General features: G+C 39.8%; 1 protein-coding gene across 11 annotated transcripts in view; it reads right to left on the bottom strand.

The window, feature by feature from the left end:
* by (focal adhesion protein tensin) overlaps positions 1-27,476 on the bottom strand; it is an 826,913-nt gene that overhangs the window by 319,585 nt on the left and 479,852 nt on the right. For 8 of the 11 annotated variants that reach the window (XM_083142275.1, XM_083142279.1, XM_083142284.1 and 5 more), the window contains one exon: positions 13,647-13,772. The exons of the other annotated variants lie outside the window; for them this stretch is intronic. In XM_083142275.1, coding sequence (XP_082998401.1) covers positions 13,647-13,772 — 126 coding nt within the window. The remainder of the gene's footprint in view (positions 1-13,646; positions 13,773-27,476) is intronic. 11 annotated transcript variants of the gene reach the window in all.

Here is a 27,476-nt window from a genome sequence, read left to right as displayed (position 1 = left end):
CTGCACTTTCCTGCACTCTGTGCCACGACTAATTTGAGCGCACCTTCCGTTTCCAAACCCTCCAACCTCCAGGGCGCGCGTTTTCGGACATGCAAACAAGTGATCCGGCTCGTCATTCCCCTTACATAGTATACATCCATATGTCCCTCCCTCTCTTTTCACCGCACTGTGTCTCCATCCCCCCAATATCAGCCATACTACTCCCTCTCTTGCTTCTTTGCTATCTTTCCTAATATAATTTGCTTGTCCAAATTCCCGGATGTCCCTTCCCAGGAGGTCTAGTGATATGACACCACCAACATGCTCGAGTTCTCTCCACGGATCGAACCAAATGCGAGAGAACGAAACCATGTGGCTAAACAGGAGCCTATAAATATCTCTATTTCTAATAACAAAACTACCTTCTGTGTGCAAAATTAACATATCCTTACAAATCTTAATGTTTTAGTGAGAAAGCATATTAAAAATTCAACACACTTTTCTTTTATCACTTACTGCAAGATGAGTTAATAACAGGTGAGTCAATAATGGATAACGAACTGGCATTAGTTGTCGAAAAACGTCAGGCTTAGTTGTCGAAAAACGTCAGGCTAACTAAATCACGTCAAAGAAGCACAACTGCATTACGATTATAATGGTTGTCGGTACAGTGGGATCCATGAGTAATACCGTGCAATGACTATTTTTATTAATTTTTCTCTTACATTTGTTATGTATGCTGGTGCAGATGTGGTCAACAGCTTGTTTTGAGTTTTCTTTAAATTCTTGAAGCTCTTATTGGATCAAATGAAGTGCACGAACAAGGTGATGGACAATTTGCAGGGTAATACTCATGGATCCCACTGTACAGAATCTTTTAGTAAAATGAAGTAGATATATGTGGAAAGTAGTAACAACCAAAATGTCTATATAAATGTTACGTTCTTGTATGCCTTATGCACACTTGGAACACAAAAGAGCTAGGCCTATACGGTGACTTTATTGTTTACAATTCCAGACAGTGCTTCAAATTTTTTTTCTGCCTCATATTTTCTTGGCAGTCATTTCAGTTGATAAAACAGTGTTGGGTATTACATAAATATTGTATCTGGACTTCAGAATGCGCCATTTCGTTGCCAAAGATATGCAATGCGGTATTTTCTGGCAACGCACACACATCTCAACAAAACGAGTGTCTGTGGAGATAAACAGACACTGCGCCAGAAAATGTTGAACGACTGAATCGAAACAAATGCTATGATAATTAGGATGTGTACGGGTTCAAAACATTAATTTTACATCAGTTCAAAGCTAAAAAATAGTGTATCTATTGTAAATTCAAGATATAACGCAACAACTTGTAGTCTTATTTCCACCCCCACTTAATCCAATAACATGCTACTGTGAGTGTCCATAACTAATGCATAGTGCAATGTCATACTTCAAAAGGTTTTTTTTTTTTCCAACCCTCTGTCGTTCAAGCAAATATCTGCTAGAAAAAGAAGAATATGGAAGAATGATGTGCTGATTTATTATTTCCTGAACGAGTGGTGTAGAAACGAACTGTCAGGGACCATTTGCATTATGTTATCGGAGGCCGGGAATTACGCTGGCCGTAGTATGTTATATTTGTAAACATAAGATATAATCGAACAATTACTCTTTGCTGATTGATTGACTGAGTTGGTTTATTTTACTTCGCTTTTCTTCCACTTTTTGACTAACCGCGAAGATGAGTGAAGACATGATGATAATAATAAAGGGAACACTCACAAAGGCATCCCTGCCAGGCGCGTAGCGAGGGGGAGCGCTCGTGGGGCTGAAGCCCCCGCCGAAATCCTACACATATATCTCATTTAAATAGTGTAGCTAATTTTACTTCCTTTGCAGAATTACACATAAGTTGTAATATATTGAGACATTCATCTTCAGGGCTTCTACCCCCCCCCCCTCACACACACACACACACACACTTTTTCGCCTTTAATAGCCATTATTACATAATAATTAATGTATAGAATTAAAAAAAATAGAAAATTATTTACGAGTAACATTGTTGAGATCGAGGTATCGACTTTTCTTTCTTTTAAAAAAACAACAGAATTTACCAGGTCACTGTCTGGCGAAGGTTGAGAAGCTATATGGCAGATATAGCTTCAGAAATGCATGCAGATTTCCACTGCTAGATCCCTTACTGGCGGTACTTAAAAAGTTTGGCCAACAGCAACCTACAATTACACTTGACATGAATATACAAGGGATCTACTCGACTGCCCATACAACCCTTGTACGCATGGTTTGATTAACGTCGCTTACGATCATAGATCAGCTATGTAGGGGAGCTCCATGGAAAAACTCCAACGACAGGTTATCACAACGAACATCGCAAAATTTAAGTGCTGCGAAAAAAAACAGCGCTTTGTGTGTGCAGTGAAATATGAGATAATTTATCACCAAGTAGGCCACAGAAGTCAGCACGCCCGAAAATCAATTTCCGTACCAGCTAGAGAGACGGACTAAAAATAACTATCACGCTCGTTTCTCGTCAGAACTATACAGTCAAGGGCAAAGCTGGATTGGATTTAAAACGAGAAACAATGCACACGCAACCCGAAACCCACAGCGAATTGGCACGTTGCATAAGGTTGAAGATTGTACGTTAAAAGCTGACAAAACAATCGTTCTCGTTCATTGCAGTTGTACTTGTTATGAATTACGGGTAATACCAGTAGAGAAATGAATGATGATTAGGGCTGACGTAATATCGATTTTGAGATCAAATGCTCAATACACAAAACTCGTATAACTTAAGGTGAATGTAACTATTGCTCAGAAAAAGAGGAAAAGAAAGCTACAATTGCTACCTACGTGAGAGAGAGAGGCACAGTGGAAAAGGGAAACAAGTAAGAGGCAGAGAGAAAGAGAGAGAATCAGAGAGGGAGAGAGAAAGGAAAAGTGTAAAAGGCAGAGAACAACAGTGATAGAGAGAAAAGGGAAACACACAGTAACAGGCACAGCGAGAATCACAGTGGGGCAAAAAAAAAGGGAGAAGTGTAAGAGGCGCAGAGAGAGACAGAGATTCACAGTGGAACAGAGTAAGAGAGAAGTGTAAAAGGCAAACAGAGAATCACGGTGACAGAAAGAGGGAGAAAGGTAAGAGGCAGGCAGAGAGAGAGAGAAGCAGAGAAAGAGAGAATCACAGTGACAAAGAGAAAGGGATAAGGGTAAAACGCAGGGAGAGGGGGAGACAGCGAAACAGCAAAAGAGAAGATAACAGGCAGAGAGGATCACAGTGAGACAGAGAAATGGAGAAGGATAAAAAGGCATAGAAATAAAGAGAGAGAGAATCACACAGGGGTAGAGAAAGAGAGAAGGAAGGCATCAAGGATATTAGAGAAGTAGAGTGCCACACACGTAAATTTGCCGTTGCGTAGAAACGAATTTTCGTTTCGTCTCCCTCTCTCTTAGCATTATGTGTTCTACCCTGCTCGAAAACCTTCGCTATTGTTGCCACATTGTCATTCCATTCCTGGACACACTCGCGCAAACATCATTGAAAACAATTGAATAGCGCTCCAGCTAGCTGTTCCCACCGTTCGGTAGGGACGCTAATGTGGCAATATAGCACGGCGTAGTGCTTGCTTCTTTTATGCAGTGCATGTTCATTGGCTAGCTAGTAACTAGTGTTGCCAACTGTAATAATGAAGCACTATTTCTGTCACGGAAGGGGAAAAGGCATAAAGTGGCAGTGAGTTTTGTTGGATTGGAAGCACCATATTTTTATTTTATACTAAGTATTTGACCGGTTTGACGTTGTGTGCGTGTATTGCGTGTGTTTATGTAAAAGTGTGTGTTTGCTAATGAACGTTAAATTCCATAATGCCTCCAGTTCTGTCGAAGTTGAAATCAAAAACCTTGCATTGCCAAGCTCGGGAAATTCTAAGCAACGTGCACGAGTTCATGAAGGAGAAAGCCAGTCATGGTGTTAGCATCCCAATAAGGCATTTTGGCAAGAGAGCAGCGAACAGCAGCAACAAATTGTTCATATTTCATAATTTTGGAATTATTCAAAATAAATAAATTATGTGGCTCCAACATCATTTCAACTCTGGCTCCGGCACGTGTTCTTGTAGAAATTGCATAGAGGAGGCTGTCATTTTTGCTGCTTAATGCGATACATATTGTTTTCTGTGTTAAAATTGCCATGCTTTGATGGGTGACCAAGTTCATAGCAGGGCCGGCGGAAGGGGAGGGCGAACCGTCCCATCGCCCAGAGCGGCAAAATTTGAAGAGAAGAAAAAAATAAGCCTATTGAAAACTGTGATCGAGCGAGATATTCTTTTGCGCTGAATAGTATTGAAATAGCATAAGAAGTCTCATTATTTATTTTATATTTTGATGTTTTACTTAGGAATATATTGATTTTCAATTTCCCGTTGCTGCGTAATGGCGGCGGGGGGGGGGGTCAAAATGGAGCGGCATCTACCGCCACCGCCCAGGGAGGCAAAATGACTAGCGCCGGCCCTGGTTCATAACAAAAGAAAAAGCCGCGCAGCTTATCGTCTAGTGGCAGTATATGTACTTGTTATTGTTGTGGAAGCCGGCATCCTTTGTAAATGTACAACAAAGGCAACCGACTGTCGCCGATCTCAGAGGAAATAATAATACTGCTTCAGGAGGAGTGTTATGGTGCAATTGTAGCGGTTTAACACGTTGGCATGTTATTATCTGCCGTTGCAGTTCCATACCAGTGTATACGGGTTTTGGGAGTGAAAAGTTAGAACTCCACCAGTGCATTAATGCAATGAAAAATAATATATATATTTTTATTATTTTGTTTGAAATCACTCAAATAAGGAATCATATGAAGAAGTCTTCTTTGCAGCATTTTTGGTAATTTTACTTATGTGTTAGTTCATATTTTGCGAATTTTTAGTCCATATGTATGTAGCTACATACATAGTCACTTGTTAGTACATATTAATCCTAGTCCTGGTATAATGCATGACGTTTAAAACTCAACGTTAGATAGACCTGAATTCTCTAATTTTATTGTTGTACGTAACAGCTGTGCATCGGCGCACCGCAGCGATTTTTCTATCTGCTCCATTAGCAACACTGCTTCTTTAGTTCTGTCGCGCATTGCACGGCAGAATTATCTGCGCTGGACTCTACGGAGAGAAAGAGAAATAAACACGCAGAGAAGCTAAGAAAGATTAAAAAAAATAGCGACAGGGAGAAGAAAAGGAGAAACGCGGAGAGGACGAAAAACAAACCATAGAGAAATAATGTAAGAGAAAAGGAGAAAAACAGTGAGGAAGAAGTAAAATAATATAGAAAGAGCGACAGCGAGAGAAAGAAGAGAAAGACACGTAGAGGGAGAGAGAAACAGATTGAAAGAGACAATGTAAAAGACAGTGAGTGTGTTCGGGTGAGAGAGTCGGAGGAGAAAAAATATTAGGGAATCTCCTTTCATTCTTTCTTACATCTGAGTCAATACCAGCCATAACAAACGCCGCATTGTTAACTATAATTTGTTTCATGAAAGTACATAACTCAATGGTGGATCGATAACGCGAACAGATTCCTCACATACTTTCGATTAAACGTATTCGTAATCACAATTGGAGTGGGGCGAAATACGAGAAAGGAATTTCCCTCCATTATCGGGGATTCTTCTTCTAGAGGTGGGCAGCTAGAATCATAGTAGGTGTAACATTGCGATAAATAATTAAGTAGAATTTTGGGAGGATCACCAATAATAATAATTCCCGAAAGCTTGAGAAGAGATCGAGGATTGAAGCTTTATTAACTCTCCTGCAGAAGATGTGTCTATTTCCTAGTTTAATATACGAGGTGTGGTTAGAAAAAAACCGGATTGATGTTGATGTCGACAAACGGCAAGCGCGTCAAGGTCAAGCGGTTCATGAGTCTACAACGTGATATCTTGCCTATCGACTGTGTGATTGCCCAGGGTGCGCGGCTCTCAGTTCATCTGTAGCTTGTGGACGAAGTGAACCGTACATCTGTGGTCCGTCGAAAAAAAAATTAAGTGTGAAAGTGGAACAGCGTATGAATGTGAAGTTTCTTATGAAACTCGGAATATCCGCTACAGAAACTTATGACTTGTCGAAGGAAGTGTACGGAGATGAGTGTTTACCACGCACTCAAGTGTTTCAGTGGTTTCAAAGGTTTAAAGAGTGACGAGAAGTGATCGAGGACGACTAGCGTCCTGGACGGTCTTGCACGTCAAAAACTGAATCAAACCTTGCAAATGTCGGTGAATTAATTCGAATTGTGTACCCGAAGGTCAAACTGTCAACCAAAATTATTTCATTACGGTGCTGACGACCCATGACGACGACCTGATTTGTGGGAAAGCAAGTCACGGATTCTTCATCAGGACAATGCTCCTCCCACGCGGCATTGTCAGTCAAGGCTTTATTGGCAAAGTATGGGATCCCAGTGTTAGAACATCCACCCTATTTGCCGGATCTCGTTCCGTGCGATCCCAAAGGTGAAATCAGCACTGAAACGAACCAGATTTAAGACCGCAGAATCTGTGGAAACAAAAGCGACGGAGGTCATGAACATGGTTTCAGAAAATGATTTCCAGCAGTGTTTCCAGCAATGGAAGAATCGTATGGAGCGGTGTATCGATAGTGCAGGGGAGTACTTTGAAGGGGATAATGTTCATATTGTAGAAAATAACCAATAAAAGATTTTGTAGCAACAGTCCTGTTTTTTCTAGCCACACCTCGGATCAAAGATTTAAATACACTTGCAATGTAAAACAAATATCCCACGTCTGGGATTACGTCGCCTTGTAATCAAGGGGTCCCGGGTTCGATTCCCGGTGAAGGCACATAGTGGTTCGGATCCCACTATAAACTGTAGGTCCAGTCCCGATTAGCCTTACTGTGCATAAAGTGGACTTAAAACAACAAATCAATCCATAAAAAACACGTCTTGGATGCTATTTTCAATATTCAAGCGCACTAATATGCATTGTCAAAGTGTTGTTTCAGAATAAAAAATCTTAGCGGATTAAGTAGGCGCGGGTGCGTGTGCCTCCTTCACCCCCACGACGTATGTAAGGAACAATAAATCGCCAGCTAAAGTAAAAAAAATTGCTCATGACGTGTAAAATTAAGAGCAATGAACATAGCTGGAAGCGGTTGACTACAAATAAAGAAAAATGTCCATTCAAGTTAATGTTTATCCGGCACCGAGCCAACATGACTAGAACTGAAGTGAGATCTTTCTTTTTTTAATTTTTTTTTAGTGTGATCCATGAATATGTCCATGCAAACTGTCCATTGCTACGTTCATTCTCTTTGTTTTATGCAATGCGATGTTCAAGAATTGGCAAATCTTGATGAATGATGATTAGATGAACTCGATGAAGAAATACTAACAAAAAATAACCGATGGCCGAGCCTAAACTCGAATTCTCTAAGACCGTTAATTCAACGATTGACGTGCCGGGCTACAAAGGCAGCTTGAAACCAAACAGTCGAAAATCTCGTTAACACCACCAGAAATCCATTTCTTATACAACCTGTCGGATCTACGAGGAAAACCGAATGAAAATAGAAATGGACAATTTGACTGGTAATGTTCATGCATCCTACTGTACCTCCACCGTCAAGCTATCCCGAAAGTCCTTGATTATCAGTTATTACAGAACGTTAAGTATTGGATGTTTGCGAGTGTCTATTCATCAATTTCATCATATCATCACTCATCCACTTCTTCGCAAATTAGCCACAAGTGGCACAAAAAGCGAAGTAAATTAAATCAAATCAAAGCAAATCCATGCGTTTTGTTTACTTTCTTCTTGTTAGTTTATTTCCGTATGTTTTGTATACTTTCCTTACGTTTTCTTCACTTTCCATATACGTTTTCTTTACTTTCCATATTTTTTATTTATTGGCCTACCCGATGGCGTAGTGGTAACGTCCTCGCCTTGTAATCAAGGCGATATCCAGTGGAGGCACATGCCACAGTGGTTTGAATCCCACCTTAAACTGTAGGTCCAGTCCCGATTAGCCTATCTCTGCATAAAGTGAACTTAAAACATCAATTCAATCAATCAACCATACGTTTTGCTCACTTTCCACGCATTTTGTTTACTTTCCGTACGTTTCGCTTAATTTCCATACGTTTTGTTTACTCTCCGCACGTTTTGTTTACTCTCCGTATGTTTTGTTTACTTTCCGTACGTTTTGTTTACTCTCCGCACGTTTTGTGTACTTTCCGTAAGTTTTGCTTACTTCCCATACGTTTTGTTTACTTTCTGCATGTTTTGTTTATTTTTGTTGTGTTTTGTTTACTCTCTGCATCTCTTGTTTACTTCCCATGTGCCCGAGCCCGTGAATCGAACCCTTGACTCATTTGTAACGCCAAAGAATCAAACAATGTACGTGAAGCTCCAGGTATGCAACAGAAGGAAGACGATGCTGCTTAGCCCCTAACAATGCACAGGCTATCTCCGTAATCTAAATAACAGTGCGAATAAAAGAGGATGAGGAAAACACGAAACAAAGAGTCCGGGAGAGAGGGGGGGGGGGTGGAGGATTTGAACCACCACGCGTGTAATCGGTGAAAATCATGCCACCGCAAACAAAGGAAAGTCGCGTAAATAATGCGGCGGGTTTTTAAGGGTAACAGGCAGGTGTAGCGCAAACACGCTTAAACGATGTTTCAGATTAACGCAAACATGACAAAGGGTCTGGCATTGGAACGATGCGATCCGGCCATGTCACGGAAGGAAGGCCTGTAATTTCTGCTTCAGCCCCGGGATTGCATTGACAAGGGGGAGTGAGTGTGGCCCTCTGTTATCTCACCCACAATGCTTTGCAAGGCCGGAGCTTTTCGTGCGAAAACCTGAGCGTAAATATCATCGGGGATTGACCCACGGCGGCCGATAGTTAGCATTTCTCGCATCCAGAGCTTACGAATCGGCATTTCCAAACATTACCTTTTGATTGCATTTCAGGCGATTAAAATTCCGTGTTAAAGGAATCTAACCATGCCTCGGTAGAACTCTTTCCCTCTCTATCCGCCTATAGATTATCTTTGCAGGTCACATTTCATGAAAATTATTTCTGAAGCTCTCTTCTCCTGCAGATTATCTATGCAGGTCTCATCTCATAAAGGCTATCTCTGAAGATCTATATTCCTGCAGATTGTCTCCGAAGCTCTCTTCTACTTCAGACCGCCTCCGAAGCTCTCTTCTACTTCAGGCCGCCTCCGAAGCTCTCTTCTACTTCAGGCCGCCTCCGAAGCTCTCTTCTACTTCAGACTGTCTCCGAAGCTCTCTTCTACTTCAGACTGTCTCCGAAGCTCTCTTCTACTTCAGACTGTCCCCGAAGCTCACTTCTCCTGCAGACTGTCTCCGAAGCTCTATTCTCCTGCAGACTGTCTCCGAAGCTCTATTCTCCTGCAGACTGTCTCCGAAGCTCTATTCTCCTGCAGACTGTCTCCGAAGCTCTATTCTCCTGCAGACTGTCTCCGAAGCTCTCTTCTCCTGCAGATTGTCTCCGATGCTCTCTTCTCCTGCAGATTGTCTCCGAAGCTCTCTTCTCCTGCAGATTACGTCTGAAGCTCTCTTCTTCTGCAGATCGCGTCTGAAGCTCTCTTCTCCTGCAGATCGCGTCTGAAGCTCTCTTCTCCTGCAGAATCTGTCTGAAGCTTTCTTCTCCTGCAGATTGTGTTTGAAGCTCTCTTCTCCTGCAGATTGCCTCTGAAGCTCTCGTCTCCTGCATGTTGCCTCTGAAGCTCCCTTCTCATGAAGATTATCTCTGCAGGTTCCTACTCCTGCAGATTATCTCTGCGTTTCCTGCTCATGCAAATTATCTCTCTTGTCCATACTTCTATAAATTATCTCTGCGGGTTCCTCGTTATGCATTTGCTTTTTAAATTAACATCGCTTTTCCTCACCTTTGGATAAACGTGAGGATGAGGCTGGAATTAAGGAACGGACACTCACAGTGAACACCATGTCCAGGCAGAGGTTTGAACCCGAAAAAGTCGGTGGCAGGATCAAAAGTCAATCAGATATCCTGCTCGGTTAAGTGGGAACAAGTGAAAACTACCTCAATTGGAGGCCAAGTCCCACTGAATGAATACAAAAATCTACATTCATATTATTCTTGATAATAATCTTACAACTAGAACACTAAACAAATGTAATATTCCGTACATGTTAGTTACACAAATTATTACACAAAGCCACACAGGTAAAAGGTTAGACGTTCAGGCACCTGGGCGAAAGTTAAAAAAAAGACAATCTTATCTTAAGAAGTAAAATATTTACAAGGATGTTGTGTCCCACTTTTGTATCCTACCTGTAATTCTCTCGAGTGCGGCCCGACCGACAACAACGGCTCTGTTTGCTGAATGTCCTGGCACTGCCTCTTGTTCAAATATTCTTGTTTGCAAGAATAATCCTGTTGAAAGGTTAGGACGGTGCGAGCAGTGGCCTACGTGATGCCGCGTTGCAGTCACCGAGTGGTCGACAGGAGCCGAGAAAAAGTCATAGCCTACACATTTTGCCCTCCCAAATGACCCGTTAGATATATTTTCACTCGTTTATGGTAAAATCCACAAAGGAATAAGAACAGGATAAATTGGTAAACGAAGGTAGTAAGAAAGAGAAATAGGGAGGGAAGGAAAAAGAACAAGTAAATAGAAGTGAAATAGTGAGGAAGAGACAGGGAAAAAGAAGAAAAATAGAGGGGAAGAGAAAAAGACAAGAGATATAGAAATGGAAAAGAGGGAGACAGATATAATGAAAGGGAAAAGAAAGAGAGAGGTATATAGTAAGGAAAAAGCGAAGAAAATGGAAGGGAGGGGAGAAAGAGAGAGAGAGAGAGAGAAATAAAGAGAAAATTAGAAATAGAAGGGAAACGAAATAAATAGAAGGGAAACGAAATAAATAGAAGGGGAAAGAAAGAGAGAAGAGAGAGGTAGAAACAGACGGGAAAAGAGAAGCGAGAGAGAGAGAGAGAAATTGAGAGGAGAAGAGACAGTAATAGAAGAGCAAAAAGGGAGAGGGAAGGACAGAGAACCAGAAGGGGAAAGTGAGAAACACGAAAAGTGAGGTAGACAAAGAAATAGAAGGGAAAAGAGAGACAAAGAAAACGAAAGAATACGAGAGGCACCGAGAACTAGAGAGGAAAAGATAAAAACAGGAAAAATGAGGGAGAGAGAGAGAAAAATACGGGAAAATAGAAAATCGAGAGAGAAATAGAGGATAGAGCTGGCAATAGAGAGAGATAAATAGAAGGATGAGCATTAATAACAGGGTTTTAACGGACCCTTGAATCGTCCTGATAATTATTTGGTAGACAAGTTTTTGTGTCCCCTCTTCTTGTGCAGGATAGGCACAATAGTTCCTGTAGATGAATTTATAACATTGAAGTCAAAGTCATATGCATTAAAAATGAGTTAAGGCTACCTACAACTTGGTTCCACTAACTTGTATTTTTATTATACATGAATTTTATCCTTTCCATCACAGTTTACAAATCATATGTATTGTAGCAATAACTAAAATTATATATGCATCGTAACGTGAGGGAAATTTTACTAAGAAAGGGGAAATTCCACTTGTGGGAGGGAAATTCTTGCTTAAGAAAAGGGAATTTTTTATTAAGAAATGGGAAATTTTTGCCATGTAGGAGGGAAATTGTTGACAAAAATATATTACCATCAGTGATCGTCAGAGTTTGCTGAGCCGACTGCATAACTGTGACTTTCTATGAAGAGAAGGGGAGAGGTGGTAAAAGACTTGTGTACCCAACGGTACACCTTCTTTGTCTTGCGAGCTTGTCGAGCAAAGGGGAATCTTTGTTGAAATGAAGTGTTTACAAGAGGCGGTGCCATGCTTCCCCTTACCTAACGGTACTATATTAACTGGATTAGGGGTTCAGCACCTCATGGTCAAAATCAGTAGCTCACAGAGGACTTAATTTTGTTGGGAACTTAAGTTGGTCATTATTATACCTATGAGGAAACATTTGGTACAATATTCAAGGATCCTTATCTCCATATATTTGAATCTAAATCTAATGTAAGCAAGATAGGTTTGTTTGATTTGAGTGATTATTATGGTTTACTTTACTTCGCACTTTCGGCTTGTTACCACTTTTTATTACCACTTTAACCTTTCCGACCACTGTAATGGTTTAACAAATTTTGAGACCATGTTCATTTGATTGATTTGGTTTATTCTAATTGATTGCGTTTCTTTTAATTCTGATTTGGTATACTTTACTTGTGATCTGGTTTATTTTAATTCTGATCTGGTTTATTTTAATTCTGATCTAATATATCTTACTTCTGATCAGGTATATTTCTAATTCTGATCTGGTTCGTTTTACATCTGATCTGGTTCATTTTACTTCGGACCTGGTTTCTTTTACTTCTGATCTGATTTATTTTACTTCTAATCTGGTTTACTATATTTCTGATCTGGTTTACTATACTTCTGATCTGGTTTGTTTTACTTCTGGCCTGGTTTGTTTTACTTCTGATCTGGTTCATTTTACTTCTGATCTGGTTCGTTTTACTTCCGACCTGGTTTCTTTTACTTCTGATCTGGTTCATTTTACTGCTGATCTGGTTCGTTTTACTCCTGATCTAGTTTGTTTTACTTCTGATCTGGTTCGTTTTACTTCGGACCTGGTTAGTTTTACTTCTGATCTGGTTCATTTTACTGCTGATCTGGTTCATTTTACTTCGGACCTGGTTTCTTTTACTTCTGATCTGATTTATTTTACTTCTAATCTGGTTTACTATATTTCTGATCTGGTTTACTATACTTCTGATCTGGTTTGTTTTACTTCGGACCTGGTTAGTTTTACTTCTGATCTGGTTCATTTTACTGCTGATCTGGTTCGTTTTACTCCTGATCTAGTTTGTTTTACTTCTGATCTGGTTCGTTTTACTTCGGACCTGGTTTGTTTTACTTCTAATCTGGTTTATTATACTTCTCTCTTCTACCGCTTTTGGCTTATCGCAAAGATGAGGATGAGTGATGAAATATATGCCGGTATTCGTACCCGGGACCCCCTGGAGCGCTGTGCTAATCATTCCGCCACGGAGGCCGGGCAAGATAGGATTTACTGAAAAATTTTGCAAATCTGGAAAAATATCAAAGGCAATTGACAACGTAGGGAAAAGTTTTGCCTTTATGGCATTTTTATTATTACACACAGCATTTTCTTTCCAAAACCACTAATTATGTATACTTTTACGGTCATATAGAGCTTATATAGCGAATACATAGATTTCGACGGTTTCATAGTTTAAAAATATCGAGTAGATATTGAAATATCGCACAGCCCTGACTGTGGATGCAAAACAAATATGGCTGATGGATATTCAAATATCCTGATAATAAGGGTATGTCACACACCTGCAATCCAGATAAAATGTTAATCGATATATTTTTGTTAGGTTAAGTCAACTTGTTAGTATAGTTAATCTGACAAAAATAAGTGATCACAAATTGTTAAAGAAACACACAAACACACGTATATGGATCTATATACAAGGTACAGCAGGGAGATCGTTAAAAACGCGTCACTCTTAAGCTTTTGTGTACGGCCGGGTCTCCCAGAGGCCCAGGGGCCCGTGGGACCCGCCGAGACTCTTACCGGCGGTGGAGCCAGATGGACTGCGGCGACGCTTGGAAAGGCGTGGATGTGACGATGTTGCCAGTCCTTGTGGATCTCGAAGGACGTGTCTTTGAACCTTGGTGACGGAGGACCTGGTCCAGACTCCTGCAGCGAGAGCAAATCAAAAGCGGTCAAAACGACCCTTCCTTCACACTCTTGGCCTACCTACACACACAGACACACAGGATCTGTAAGACAGTGTTGCCAACTACAGGGAAATGTCTACACACAACTTCTCCAGGAACGATACACATCACAGCTACCTTCGTGCACACAAACCATGCCTTAAACAGAAAAACACACACACAGCATAATTTCAAAGACTGAGCCTATTAGAACATTTTACAAAGCTCAGAACAGTAAAATCTACTTACACTCGTAAGAGCATTTCAAATTTGGCGCGCCCGGCGCGTCGCGGTTCACTTTCTTGCCACCGTGGCGCTGGGACCGTACAAAATGGCTACAACGGAGCACAATCCTTTGTCAATTTCGCTTATAATTCGCCTAGTGTTTTTGTAACACTCCCATTTCTTAAGTTTAGACTCGACCTTGAATCAGAAACTTATTTTCTGAAAAAAAAAAACGTTACGTTCAATGCGCAATTCTACATTTCACGAAATTAGATCACCTTAGAAGCCCATCTACCACAATATGAGAATTCTAGATTGAATGTGATGCGCTATTCCCTGGATGGTTTTGTTCGAGAATTTAGGGAACTTCCAGACCGAAGCGACACAAGGTTTTCGTACCGACGTGACAAGCGACACGGGTCCCTTCAGTCTATAAGCAAGAATTCACAGTGCATGCTCGAACAACGGATCTAGGCGACACGATGCGCGGTACTAAGAAAACGAGGCAGTCCAAGCGACACGTGCATCTTGTCGTGTCGCTTCCGTTTGAAAGGCATTGATTACTGTGGGTTTGTTTCCAAGGGACACGTATCTCTTGTTGCTTGGGTCTGCTGGAGCACTGCTTGCTCTAGGAGCACTCTGGTCCAAAGTCTAGCAATGTCTCAAGGGTTTACCCAGCCTCTAATAAATGGGTGAGGAAGAGTTTAAAGGCGGCCGGAACGTGGTGCTGATCGCATTACCTCCATGGAAAAAAGAGATAGAGAGAGAGAGGGAGAAGATGTATTTCTTTATTTTCTCTCTCTCTCTCTTACAGAGAAATGAGAACGACAGATGGAAAGAGAGATGACTGATTGAGTGATTTATTTGTTTTACTTCGCTTTTCTCCAAGTTTTGGCTATCGCGACGATGAGGATGGGTGATGATATGATGAAATTGATGATGGGACACACAAAGAACACCCATGCCCAGGCCGGGATTCGACACCGGGACCTCTGGAATCATAGCGCGGTGTGATAACCACTCTACCATGGAGGCCGGCTGAGAGAGTGATGAGTGAGTGTGTGTTTGAGAGACAGAAAGAGGGGGGGATGAGTGAGAGAGACAGATAGAGAGACGAATGCCCTCCACAAAAAACATCTTCTGATATTCCTGTACAGCAAAATACACTAACGAACTACTGGTCTGTGCTAGCTCATCTCACACTAGCACAAGAGTTAACCAAAATACACCAGCCTTCAGACCGTCGTCATCATTCTCCACAGCTCCTGGTAATTGTCTGCAGAATAGAAAGATGAAGAAGAAAAGATGATCTGCAAGCCTTGAGCAACTTCCGGGAAGTTGGGTAATTTTCGAAGGTGGTGCCATCTGGAGCAACAACGTCGCCACCGTTCCAAGGAGGGAAGTTTGCGAACTAATATTAGAAGAGCATCGATTAGGGAAGATACTACATTACTCGGATTTCAAAAGGCAGAACTTGGGTAGGTAGTATTTGCCTTCAACGTGCAGTGGACGGTAGCAAGAAAATTAGAACGGAACCAATGTACATGAAAATTCCAATTCAAAGTTTGAAAATTGAAATCCTGAAAGCAATTGGGTAGGAACATTTTTGATTTAGGGGTTAACAAGAGTCCAACGTTGATATTATTTAGTTTTTAATTTGGTTTAAGGGTTTGTTATCTTGCGTCGCTTTTCTGCCAATTTTAGCTAATTGCGACGAGAGGATGAGTGATGATATGATGAAATTGATGCGACGCTCACAAAGAACACCGATGTCAAGGCCGGGATTCAAACACGGGGACACTGGTGTCGCTGTGCGCCAGCCTTAACTTGATTTACAGAAGAGTTTCTGACATACCTAGTGGGACTAGTTCACATAAGGGAATCAATTGCTGTTCTAAGTCGTAAGTGAAAACACGGACTAGTTTACATAAGGGAATCACTTGCTGTTCTAAATCTTAAGTGGAAACACGGACTAGTTTACATAAGGGAATCAATTGCTGTTCTAAGTCGTAAGTAGAAACACAGACTAGTTTACATAAGGGAATCAATTGCTGTTCTAAGTCTTAAGTGGAAACACGGACTAGTTTACGTAAGGGAATCAATTGCTGTTCTAAGTCTGAAATGGAAACACGGACTAGTTTACATAAGGGAATCAATTGCTGTTCTAAGTCTTAAGTGGAAACACGGACTAGTTTACATAAGGGAATCAATTGCTGTTCTAAGTCTTAAGTGAAAACAAGGACTAGTTCACATAAGGGAATCAATTGCTGTTCTAAGTCTTAAGTGAAAACACGGACTAGTTTACATAAGGGAATCAATTGCTGTTCTCAGTCTTAAGTGAAAACACGGAGTAGTTTACATAAGGGAATCAATTGCTGTTCTAAGTCTTAAGTGAAATCACGGACTAGTTTACATAAGGGAATCAATTGCTGTTCTAAGTCTTAAGTGAAAACACGGACTAGTTTACATAAGGGAATCAATTGCTGTTCTCAGTCTTAAGTGAAAACACGGACTAGTTTACATAAGGGAATCAATTGCTGTTCTAAGTCTTAAGTGAAAACACGGACTAGTTTACATAAGGGAATCAATTGCTGTTCTAAGTCTTAAGTGAAAACACGGACTAGTTTACATAAGGGAATCAATTGCTGTTCTCAGTCTTAAGTGAAAACACGGAGTAGTTTACATAAGGGAATCAATTGGTGTTCTAAGTCTTAAGTGAAAACACGGACTAGTTTACATAAGGGAATCAATTGCTGTTCTAAGTCTTAAGTGAAAACACGGACTAGTTTACATAAGGGAATCAATTGCTGTTCTCAGTCTTAAGTGAAAACACGGACTAGTTTACATAAGGAAATCAATTGCTGTTCTAAGTCTTAAGTGAAAACACGGACTAGTTTACATAAGGGAATCAATTGCTGTTCTAAGTCGTAAGTGAAAACACGGACTAGTTTACATAAGGGAATCAATTGCTGTTCTCAGTCTTAAGTGAAAACACGGAGTAGTTTACATAAGGGAATCAATTGGTGTTCTAAGTCTTAAGTGAAAACACGGACTAGTTTACATAAGGGAATCAATTGCTGTTCTAAGTCTTAAGTGAAAACACGGACTAGTTTACATAAGGGAATCAATTGCTGTTCTCAGTCTTAAGTGAAAACACGGACTAGTTTACATAAGGGAATCAATTGCTGTTCTAAGTCTTAAGTGAAAACACGGACTAGTTCACATAAGGGAATCAATTGCTGTTCTCAGTCTTAAGTGAAAACACGGACTAGTTTACATAAGGGAATCAATTGCTGTTCTCAGTCTTAAGTGAAAACACGGACTAGTTTACATAAGGGAATCAATTGCTGTTCTAAGTCTTAAGTGAAAACACGGACTAGTTTACATAAGGGAATCAATTGCTGTTCTAAGTCTTAAGTGAAAACAAGGACTAGTTCACATAAGGGAATCAATTGCTGTTCTAAGTCTTAAGTGAAAACACGGACTAGTTTACACAAGGGAATCAATTGCTGTTCTCAGTCTTAAGTGAAAACACGGAGTAGTTTACATAAGGGAATCAATTGCTGTTCTAAGTCTTAAGTGAAATCACGGACTAGTTTACATAAGGGAATCAATTGCTGTTCTAAGTCTTAAGTGAAAACACGGACTAGTTTACATAAGGGAATCAATTGCTGTTCTCAGTCTTAAGTGAAAACACGGACTAGTTTACATAAGGGAATCAATTGCTGTTCTAAGTCTTAAGTGAAAACACGGACTAGTTTACATAAGGGAATCAATTGCTGTTCTAAGTCGTAAGTGAAAACACGGACTAGTTTACATAAGGGAATCAATTGCTGTTCTCAGTCTTAAGTGAAAACACGGAGTAGTTTACATAAGGGAATCAATTGGTGTTCTAAGTCTTAAGTGAAAACACGGACTAGTTTACATAAGGGAATCAATTGCTGTTCTAAGTCTTAAGTGAAAACACGGACTAGTTTACATAAGGGAATCAATTGCTGTTCTCAGTCTTAAGTGAAAACACGGACTAGTTTACATAAGGGAATCAATTGCTGTTCTAAGTCTTAAGTGAAAACACGGACTAGTTTACATAAGGGAATCAATTGCTGTTCTAAGTCGTAAGTGAAAACACGGACTAGTTTACATAAGGGAATCAATTGCTGTTCTCAGTCTTAAGTGAAAACACGGAGTAGTTTACATAAGGGAATCAATTGGTGTTCTAAGTCTTAAGTGAAAACACGGACTAGTTTACATAAGGGAATCAATTGCTGTTCTAAGTCTTAAGTGAAAACACGGACTAGTTTACATAAGGGAATCAATTGCTGTTCTCAGTCTTAAGTGAAAACACGGACTAGTTTACATAAGGGAATCAATTGCTGTTCTAAGTCTTAAGTGAAAACACGGACTAGTTCACATAAGGGAATCAATTGCTGTTCTCAGTCTTAAGTGAAAACACGGAGTAGTTTACATAAGGGAATCAATTGCTGTTCTAAGTCGTAAGTGAAAACACGGACTAGTTTACATAAGGGAATCAATTGCTGTTCTAAGTATTAAGTGAAAACACGGACTAGTTTACATAAGGGAATCAATTGCTGTTCTCAGTCTTAAGTGAAAACACGGACTAGTTTACATAAGGGAATCAATTGCTGTTCTAAGTCTTAAGTGAAAACACGGACTAGTTTACATAAGGGAATCAATTGCTGTTCTAAGTCTTAAGTGAAAACACGGACTAGTTTACATAAGGGAATCAATTGCTGTTCTAAGTCTTAAGTGAATGCAAAATAAATAAATACTTTGAGAATGCATGAAAGGATTAAAATGGATCAAAATTAAGGCAATCTAACGGCAACTGAATCAAACCTGTAGAAACAAATGTTACAAGCGTTGTAAAAGAACTGCACTATGTTGGGGTATGCTATGCTAATTTTAAGTAAATCTGGTAGATCTACAATGGGATAGTGGAAAGTCACCAAAACATAGGGCTCCTAAACCGACACACCCCTATTTCACAGTCAACAAGTGCTGCCACCTTGTGTTAAGGTAACTCTACTCCTAAGGCTTTCAAGATATTGTGATGTCAGCGAAACGAGCGCTGGTCCCGGTTTTGTATATGCAGGAAGAGATGTTAGTTTTTGGGTGATTTAAATACTTTTGTTTGTGTATGGATAGTTCTATGTTATTCAAACTGGAAGGATGAGTAAATTCTTAGTTTTATAACGTTATTGTAGATAGAATAACGATTCCTAACATATATTTCTCTTAGTTGTAAAGACGTGGTGTTTGTAGATTCTATAGGTTATTGTTACGTAGTTCCCTAAACCGACATACGTCAATAATTTGGTTCCCTAAAGCGACATACCGTTTAGTCATACCTATAGCATTGAAGTAATTGACCTAGCAAGAGCAAATTTTGTGAAATTTTTTTCATTAATCACACTCAACCCAAAAGCTGCAGCCCGTTGATAAAAGCTTAAGGCGTCTGTCTGATTTCTTCAGCATAATAAACCTGAGGAAATGAAAGAGTGGCTGAAGTCAAAGGGAATGCCTACCTGTCTGTCCGAGTGATATAATGGAGGTGCTGAGCAAAGCCTATTGCAAATGGCAGAGGGGAATAGCAAGTAAAAGGATGTCATGAAATATGTCTATTGATGCTGAATTCATTGCGGTTGGTCAATACAAATAGACAGATTTCTTCTGGACTTGCAAAAAGTGTATCCAACCCCACTTGCAAAAAGTGTATCCAACTCCACTAAGTTTTCTCCATATTTGTTTGTGTTGCTTTCTAATTTAATTCTTCATTCAAGCAAGTATGTCGGTTTAGGAACCCATTTCCTGAGATGGCATAATTGTACCTTTCGTGGAAAACTTTTTGTGAAACAAAATGTTGTCGCAATAGACATTGTTACACAGCTTAAACTTGGGCATGGAGTTGATGTCTACCTAAGTACATTAACGTATTCCAGTTCGGAAAATTCCTCCTTTACTCCGAGTTAAGGGTAAAAAGCAAAATGGTGTCAGTTTTGGTAACTTTCCTCTAATAATTGCACTGCATCTAATAATGTACACTGATCATAACATCAACTTCTTTTCAAGTAGAAATGTACTGAATGAGAAGAGGGCCTCCGCTGATTTCGATCAGAAAACTGTTGGCGAAGCTTAGTGGCTAGAGTAGCGCACTGCAATCCCAGGAGTTCTAGGTTCGAATCAAGACCAAGGTATGGCTCAATGCACTTGCACCATCAACTATTGCTGCAAGCTCACAGTTGACTGGATCGCGCGAAGAGGTTGAAAAGTGACGCAAAATAGAAAGATGCGTTTCAATAAACATATAAGGGGAATATTATGGATCTTTCCAAAATGCGCAAAAGAATGGAAAGAGATTCATAACAGAAAATCATATCAAAGAAAGCGACAACACTGAGACAAATTAGCAAAAATCAGCCGAAACTAAGCATGCATCGCTACTTAATTCGTGACGTCATTTCATAATTTGAGGTTAAAATAATCTGAAAGACATGAACTGTGATGAAATTAAGGCTGACAAACACTTTACATTGCGGAAAACACACTGAACATCAATATATGGGACAAAGAAAACAGAACACGCGCGTGAAGCATCGATCACACGTCAACATATGCAAGCAAACAAAAACACACACACACACACACACACCTGGCAGTGTACAGTTCTTCACCTGTTCGTTGGTATATATACACACAACTGAGCGTATCTTGCACACAAGTTCACATTTGCAATGTACATTTCGATGATAATATTTTTGGTGATAGAAAACCTTCGATAATAAAAAAAATGTCATCTCCAAGCAGTGATGTGCCGTAGACTATACGTTTACGTCTACATGCGCTGTCTACACGTAATCTACGCGTAGATTACATTGGGTTGTAGTTTACATACACTACGTAGACAATCTAAAGTGCTTTAAAATTAATTTTCAAGGGTTTCATGAAAGAAAAGTGATATTTTCAACAATATTGATTCCTAACGAAATGAAAAGAATCATATTTAGAACAAAATTTCTCGTCTCTTCTATAATCAACTATGGAAGATAAATAGTATGCAAAAAACAACAACAGATGGCAGTCGTGAGCCAAGAGTTGTATTTTTCCCATAAAACACTAGAATATTTCCTACCTTAGGTTTCTTCCTAGGTGAGAAATTGTTCGAATTTGGAAGAAAGAGTATGAAAAGTTCTCCTCACACATCAGCAACTGATACTCAGTATAATTTTATTTTACTTCCACGGCGCCCTTTCTAAGTTATTACCTTTAGCCATGTTGTTTACATAGATTACGTAATCTACGCGTATAAAATATTCTACGTGTAGAATGTAGACTATCGTTGTTTACGCGTAGACGCACATCACTGTCTCCAAGTCTCAACATTATAGTTATTCCACAGGTTATTAGTACAAGAGTAGCAATAAATATTTGAACATTCTATTTCAACTCCGCACTGCAGAAAGAATTACGAACATGATGGTGGACAATTTGCCTACTATTATATGTATCGTTGGCAATAGAATTTGACTACTCTTGCGCCTGGACAAAATTCAACTAAAATTATGGTTATCCACGATAAAAATCTAAGTTTCAAAGCTATAAACAAAAAACTTCCAAGGCTTTTACGAATGTTTTTTTTTATTTTTTTTTAAGGTTTCTTTTATTTAAAAAAAAACATGAACATTAGATTTCTGGTAAATATGGATCTCATCAAAACTTTGCCACTTGTACCCAGGGGGAGGGTAGTTGACCCCCCAAATCTTTAGCCTCTTCTGCTCCCGCCCGGTCCCCTAGTTTTGAAACCCATTCCGCCACTGTTTGTACCCAATGTGGCAAAAAGTAAGTTCAGACTAAACAGTACAGCATATGTATACAAGCATATTTCGGTCCACTATCTTAGTTTCACTACGTCAGTGACGTAATTTCTGCTTGCTTACGGCAACTGAAGAGTGACAAATGGCAGAAAGGAAAAAACGTATTTGTTTTGTTAAAGAAAGGATATGGGTCAATGATAAGCACACAGACAATATTTCCCCGATGGTTTCGTAAACAAATGCTAAACACTATGATAAATATATCCTCACATTGTTTATGTTACGCAGTTTCAGCTCGTTTGGATATTCAGAATTCACATTCATTCTCTCTGTACAAATAATTATCCAATAATTCCAACGATTATCAACAAACGATCAAGTAAGGCCATGGTTTGTTACCTTGCCCAGGGCAACAGCGTTTCTCTGTCTTACTACAATATTAACTGTCTGAATTCTATCGTAGCTAGAACGTTGAAAAAAGCGGCCATTTTGGCTGTTGAAGATTAAACGTTTTGAAACAAGGGCCCTTGGCAACAGACGCCAACCATACATACACATACTCTCCCAGATGGGAGTAGGGGAGGTATGCTGTTGGTACACTGACCTCGTTGAGTTTTGTTTAAGCCCGCTTTTATGCACATATAGGCTAATCGGGACTGGGCGTACAGTTGAAAGTGGGAGTCCGTACCACTCTGTGCCTCCCACAGATATCGAACCCGAGGCTCCTTGATTACAAGGCGACGACTACCACTGCACCATCGGAGAGGCCCTAACACTGACTTGAAAGGGAGAGAGAGAAACGCTGTTTCGTTCCAGTCACCTTGGATCGGAGAACAGATCTCCGAAAGAGATGCTGTAAAGAAATCGGATTGCAGAGTTCGAGCCTTGGTGTCCCATAGATTACGTGATCAGCACCACGCTCCAACGCCTAAATACCAATTTATTAGAGGCTGGGTGAACATGCGGGGACAATGCTGAAAAAACTCCAGCCTGAAAATATCCGTATAGAGTCTGAAACCTGCGTGGTCATGGCTACGACTACATAATAATTGATATGCAAGGCTTTTCAAAATGTTTCAATAACGCTAATTATACGCTCTTTTTTAACAGTAAAACTAGAATTCTTCCGTTGTGGAATTCACAGAATTCTCAAAAAGAGGTATGCAAATTGAATTTTACTCATGCACTACTGCGGAAGTATGAATATTCAGATTGTGTAAGGTCATAGAGTTGGTTCAGAGAACCCTTCAATTAACTCTTTCTTCCAAACAGGCAAAACCCACGCGCGAAACTTAACAGTAATCTGAAAGAAGGCGTACACCTTTCATTACATACACTGCGAAAGGTATGAGGAATTTCACAAGGTTAGAGTTACGTCATCATGGCTGGGGATCTAGTTTTGCAGCAATGCTGATTTTCTTTTCCAGAGAACGCGAATGTGAAGAAATGGTCTCAGTGTTCGAAATGCTGTGAGGCTGACGAAGAACCTTTCATTTCTCCATCTTGCTCCAAAGGGTGCAAATGTCAAATGAAGGGGTCAACAAATTTGAATAAATTAATTATTAATTATTAAATAAATTAATCAACTTAAAATTAAATATTAAAAAAGAAACTTGAATTTCACCTGGAAAATGTCAAATAAACAATAAGAATTTGCTGTTGGTTGGCGTTAGACCACTATTGAGCTGACCCCTTGAATTTTAAAATGTTCCTAAACTTATCAAAAGTATATATAATTTAAATTTTCAGCTAAGTAATAATAATTTCTTTGTTTACAAAAAAAATGTAAAAAATGCACGTATCTCCTATCTGGAACCGCTTTTCCAAAACATCATTCCTTCCAATTTTTCTTAAAATTTAAAATAATAATTATTATTATTATTTGAAAATGTCATTGTCAATTCTAAAAATAGACAGGATGCTGTATGTATTCTAGCCATTCGGATTAAAAATATCAATTTCTACACTTATTGATAGGAAGTTAACAAATAGTGTCTCTCGTTGGGGTACTTCACCTTATATACGAATATTTACTTTGTTCATTCTTGATCGACTTCACTCTTAATGATTTAAGAGATTTTGGAAATGAACTTTAAAAATGGAATTACAAACACACGCGAACACAAAGTGACTGTGATATCTGAATTCTATCTTCAGGTCTTGGGCTTCCGTATGTGAGCTACTGCAAATTTTACCATGCAATGTCACTTAAATTCCGATTGATATTTTCGTGACTTCAAAGTCGCTTAATTAAATTGTTTGTTTTAATTTGGGGGCACGCTTTCACATATTCTCTGCGATAGCGACATCTATCGACTATCTCTGAAAACTCGACAGCAGCGAGAAACAAAAACGAAACGACAGGCTTCAACGAATATGTCCCAATGACACTTTATAAACGTTAGATAATATGAGATTTCGGTAAACATGTATTCAAATTCTACGTGTTCGTAAGAACAAAAGAAGGTGCAACCTTCACAGAGCGACGAAGCTAAGCAACTTCCTGCAGTACGTGCCCGATGGCACCTTGCGATAAACTCCAAAACCGCTTCGAACGAACAAGGAAGAGACCTTGGTGTGTTCATACATCTAACGTCCGTCCACCCACATATGGTACACATCGAGGTGCTCACGGCGATTGGAAGTGTGTTAACACCAAAGGAGCGGGTTTCATGAAGAATACCTCATAAACTATGCGTCAGGGCAGGTGGGAATTTTCCCTACTACAACCTGGTATCACTGACAACTAGGCCTGTTAAAGGTCCAGGGAATCTTAAATAAATTCCGGTTCAGGACAACAATAAGTAAGGATAAATGGGTTGTGGACTGTAAAGAACATTTTTATCTGTAACTGTAAAGTATTTCAATTCGGTCCAGGAACTTTTTTACCGGATCAATTTAAATACGGTCCCGGAACTTTTTTTTTTTTTTTCAGATGAATTTAAACACTGTCCAGGAAACTTTTCTCCGGATCAATTTAAATACTGTCCAAGAACGTTTTTTCCGGATGAATTTAAATATGGTCCGGGAACCCTTTCTCCGGATCAATTTAAATACTGTCCAAAAACCTTTTTTCCGGATGAATTTAAATACGGTTCGGGAACCCTTTCTCCGGATCAATTTAAATACTGTCCAGGAACTTTTATCACCAAATAGGGTGCAAGTTCCGTATTGATATGTGACGATACGCAACTTGGACCGAATTTAAATTGTGGGAGAAAAAATGGTTCCGGTCCTGTTGCGGAACCCATTAGAATGTATGGGCTCCTGGACCTTTTAGCAATCCCTGCTGACAACAGACGTAATTTCCCCCTCGTCACAAATAACAATATAAAGGAAAAAAAACATTGTATGTCTTCTCATGTAGACATGTTGATGAGGAAGTATTGCTTCTTGCTTTAAAACATCATTGACAATGCGAGTCAATACTGTCACACTAATAGTTTGTATCCAGTTTCATATGAAACAATACCTGGAACTTTAAGTAACTGCTATCGTCAGCTTAAAAAGAGTTGTGTTAATACCGTGCGTTCATTTCGATCTGCAGCCGAGAGATCGGGAGAAGCGTGGCGGGCGGCGCTGACGGAGATGCCGACATTTGTGGCCTGTAATGCCCGCTTATTTTTATAGACATATGCAGACATTTATATAAATATTGCAAAACGATCACTAACCTGTGTTATAACACGCAAAAGTTCTTCTGTAATTCATCCAAGTTCTGCCCTTATATACACAAAAAAATATGCTTTAGAAATGATGTTAAGAGCCACAGATAATAAAACATTTTAATCATAGTTTAGTTTTGACCAGTAACGTCCTGCTTAAGTTTATATCCTTGAAAGAGTTTTGTGCCGAAGGGGATCGTTTGGAGGTTTTGAATGTGCAACACTGTATCAAGATTACGCTGTAGAAGAAACCGTTAAAAGTCAATAGTGTTCGTGAGCTTCCTTGCAATCCGAAATCTCCGAGCTCGAGTTTTTTGTTCCTTCGCGACTAGATGAAGACAGAGTTGTAAATATAGTGGCAAGCAATGTAAACCAAGAGCGTGTTAATTTCGTACTGTGCGCAAGAGTGTTATTCTTGGTTACTTGCAGTTACTTGTTTGTGTTATTGTAGTGTGTATGTGTGACGTGTCAGTGAGACGATTGGAATGCCAGCCGCAAGATTCACGTTAGAACAAAGATTTTTTTATGTATGACACGTACCTACGTGAAAACAAACTCGTGTCGAGACGTGTGTAGGTAATTTGTACAGAAATTCCCATGCGTTTCAACTCCACACAGAGATACGGTTAGACATCTTGTCCTTAAATTACGAGAAACTGTATCGTTAAATTTTAAAACACCTAAGCAAAAACGACGGATTCTAACCGAAGCAAAACTCGATGATATTGGTGCAGCGTTAGAACGTTCTCCAAACAAACCTCTACGCCGTGTTTCACAAGAGGTGGGCGTGTCAAAATCATCGGCACATACAGTCACTAAGCTACTAAAATTAAAACCATACTCTTATAACACAGGTTAGTGCTCGTTTTGCAATATTTATATAAATGTCTGCATATGTCCATAAAAATAAGCGGGCATTTCAGGCCGCAAATGTCGGCATCTCCGTCAGTGCCGCCCGCCACGCTTCTCCCGATCTCTTGGCTGCAGATCGAAATGGACGCACGGTAGATTTAAATGCAAAATTGTAAATTTGGACCATTGCAAAACTGCTCATTTCATCATTCTCGCATTTCATCCTTGTACAGTCACGTCCAATAAAAATAGGACACCTAGATCCTGAAATACTTGCTTCCCTGCAAGGCGTTGTGTGTGTTGCATAACTCCACGGCGGTGGTAGAAGTTGCCATTGAATACGCGAAGATGACGTAAAATAAAAGTTTAATTCGTCCACTGCAAGATGACATAAGAATGCTTACAATACAGGTCAAAAGAGGCTGGATTCATATCAAAAGGTACACGACACAGCCACCCCCTCTCCCCCTGTTTAATACAAAGTACCAAAGAGGGATGGGAGGGCCGAGCATGTTCTCGATCTTGATCTTAGTGAATGTGACGTGATCAGCACAACAGTCAGGCTACCTTTAACACCCCCCCTTCCAGGTACCCACCGATTATTGTAGATACCCCCTCTCTCTCTCTCTCTCTCTCTCTCTCTCTCTCTCTCTCTCTCTCTCTCTCTCTATTGGAAGAGAAAGAAAAAGAGGAAGAAGAAAGACTCTCTCTCTCAAAGAGAGAAATGGGGAAAGATATAGTCTCTCTTTCTCTTCAGTCTCTCTCTCTCTTTCTCTTCAGTCTATCTCACTCTCTCCCACCTTTCCTTCTTCTATTTCCTTCTTTTCTTCTTCTTCTCTCTCTCTCTCTCTTTCTTTCCTTCTTTCTTTCGGGTGAAGAGACATCTCTCTTTCTCTCTCTCTCTACTAAGAGAGAAAGAGGAAATGAGAGAGAGAGAGAGAGAGAAGAAAAAAGGAAGGAAGGAAGGAGAGAAGCCTTCTTTCCACTCCTCTCTCTCTCTCTCTCTCTCTCTCTCTCTCTCTCTTTCTCTCTCTGTCTCTCTCTCAAGTGTGTATGGGCCTCCCCCAATGGAGAAGTGGTAAAATTGTAGCCTTGTATCAAAGGGTTCCC

The sequence above is a fragment of the Lepisma saccharinum genome, chromosome 20 (assembly GCF_977018435.1).
Source record: "Lepisma saccharinum chromosome 20, izLepSacc3.1, whole genome shotgun sequence".
In the NCBI taxonomy this organism is placed as follows: Eukaryota; Metazoa; Arthropoda; class Insecta; order Zygentoma; family Lepismatidae; genus Lepisma; species Lepisma saccharinum.
Note: the sequence above shows the minus strand (reverse complement) of the source record. Positions and strands in the feature narration are given on the sequence as shown.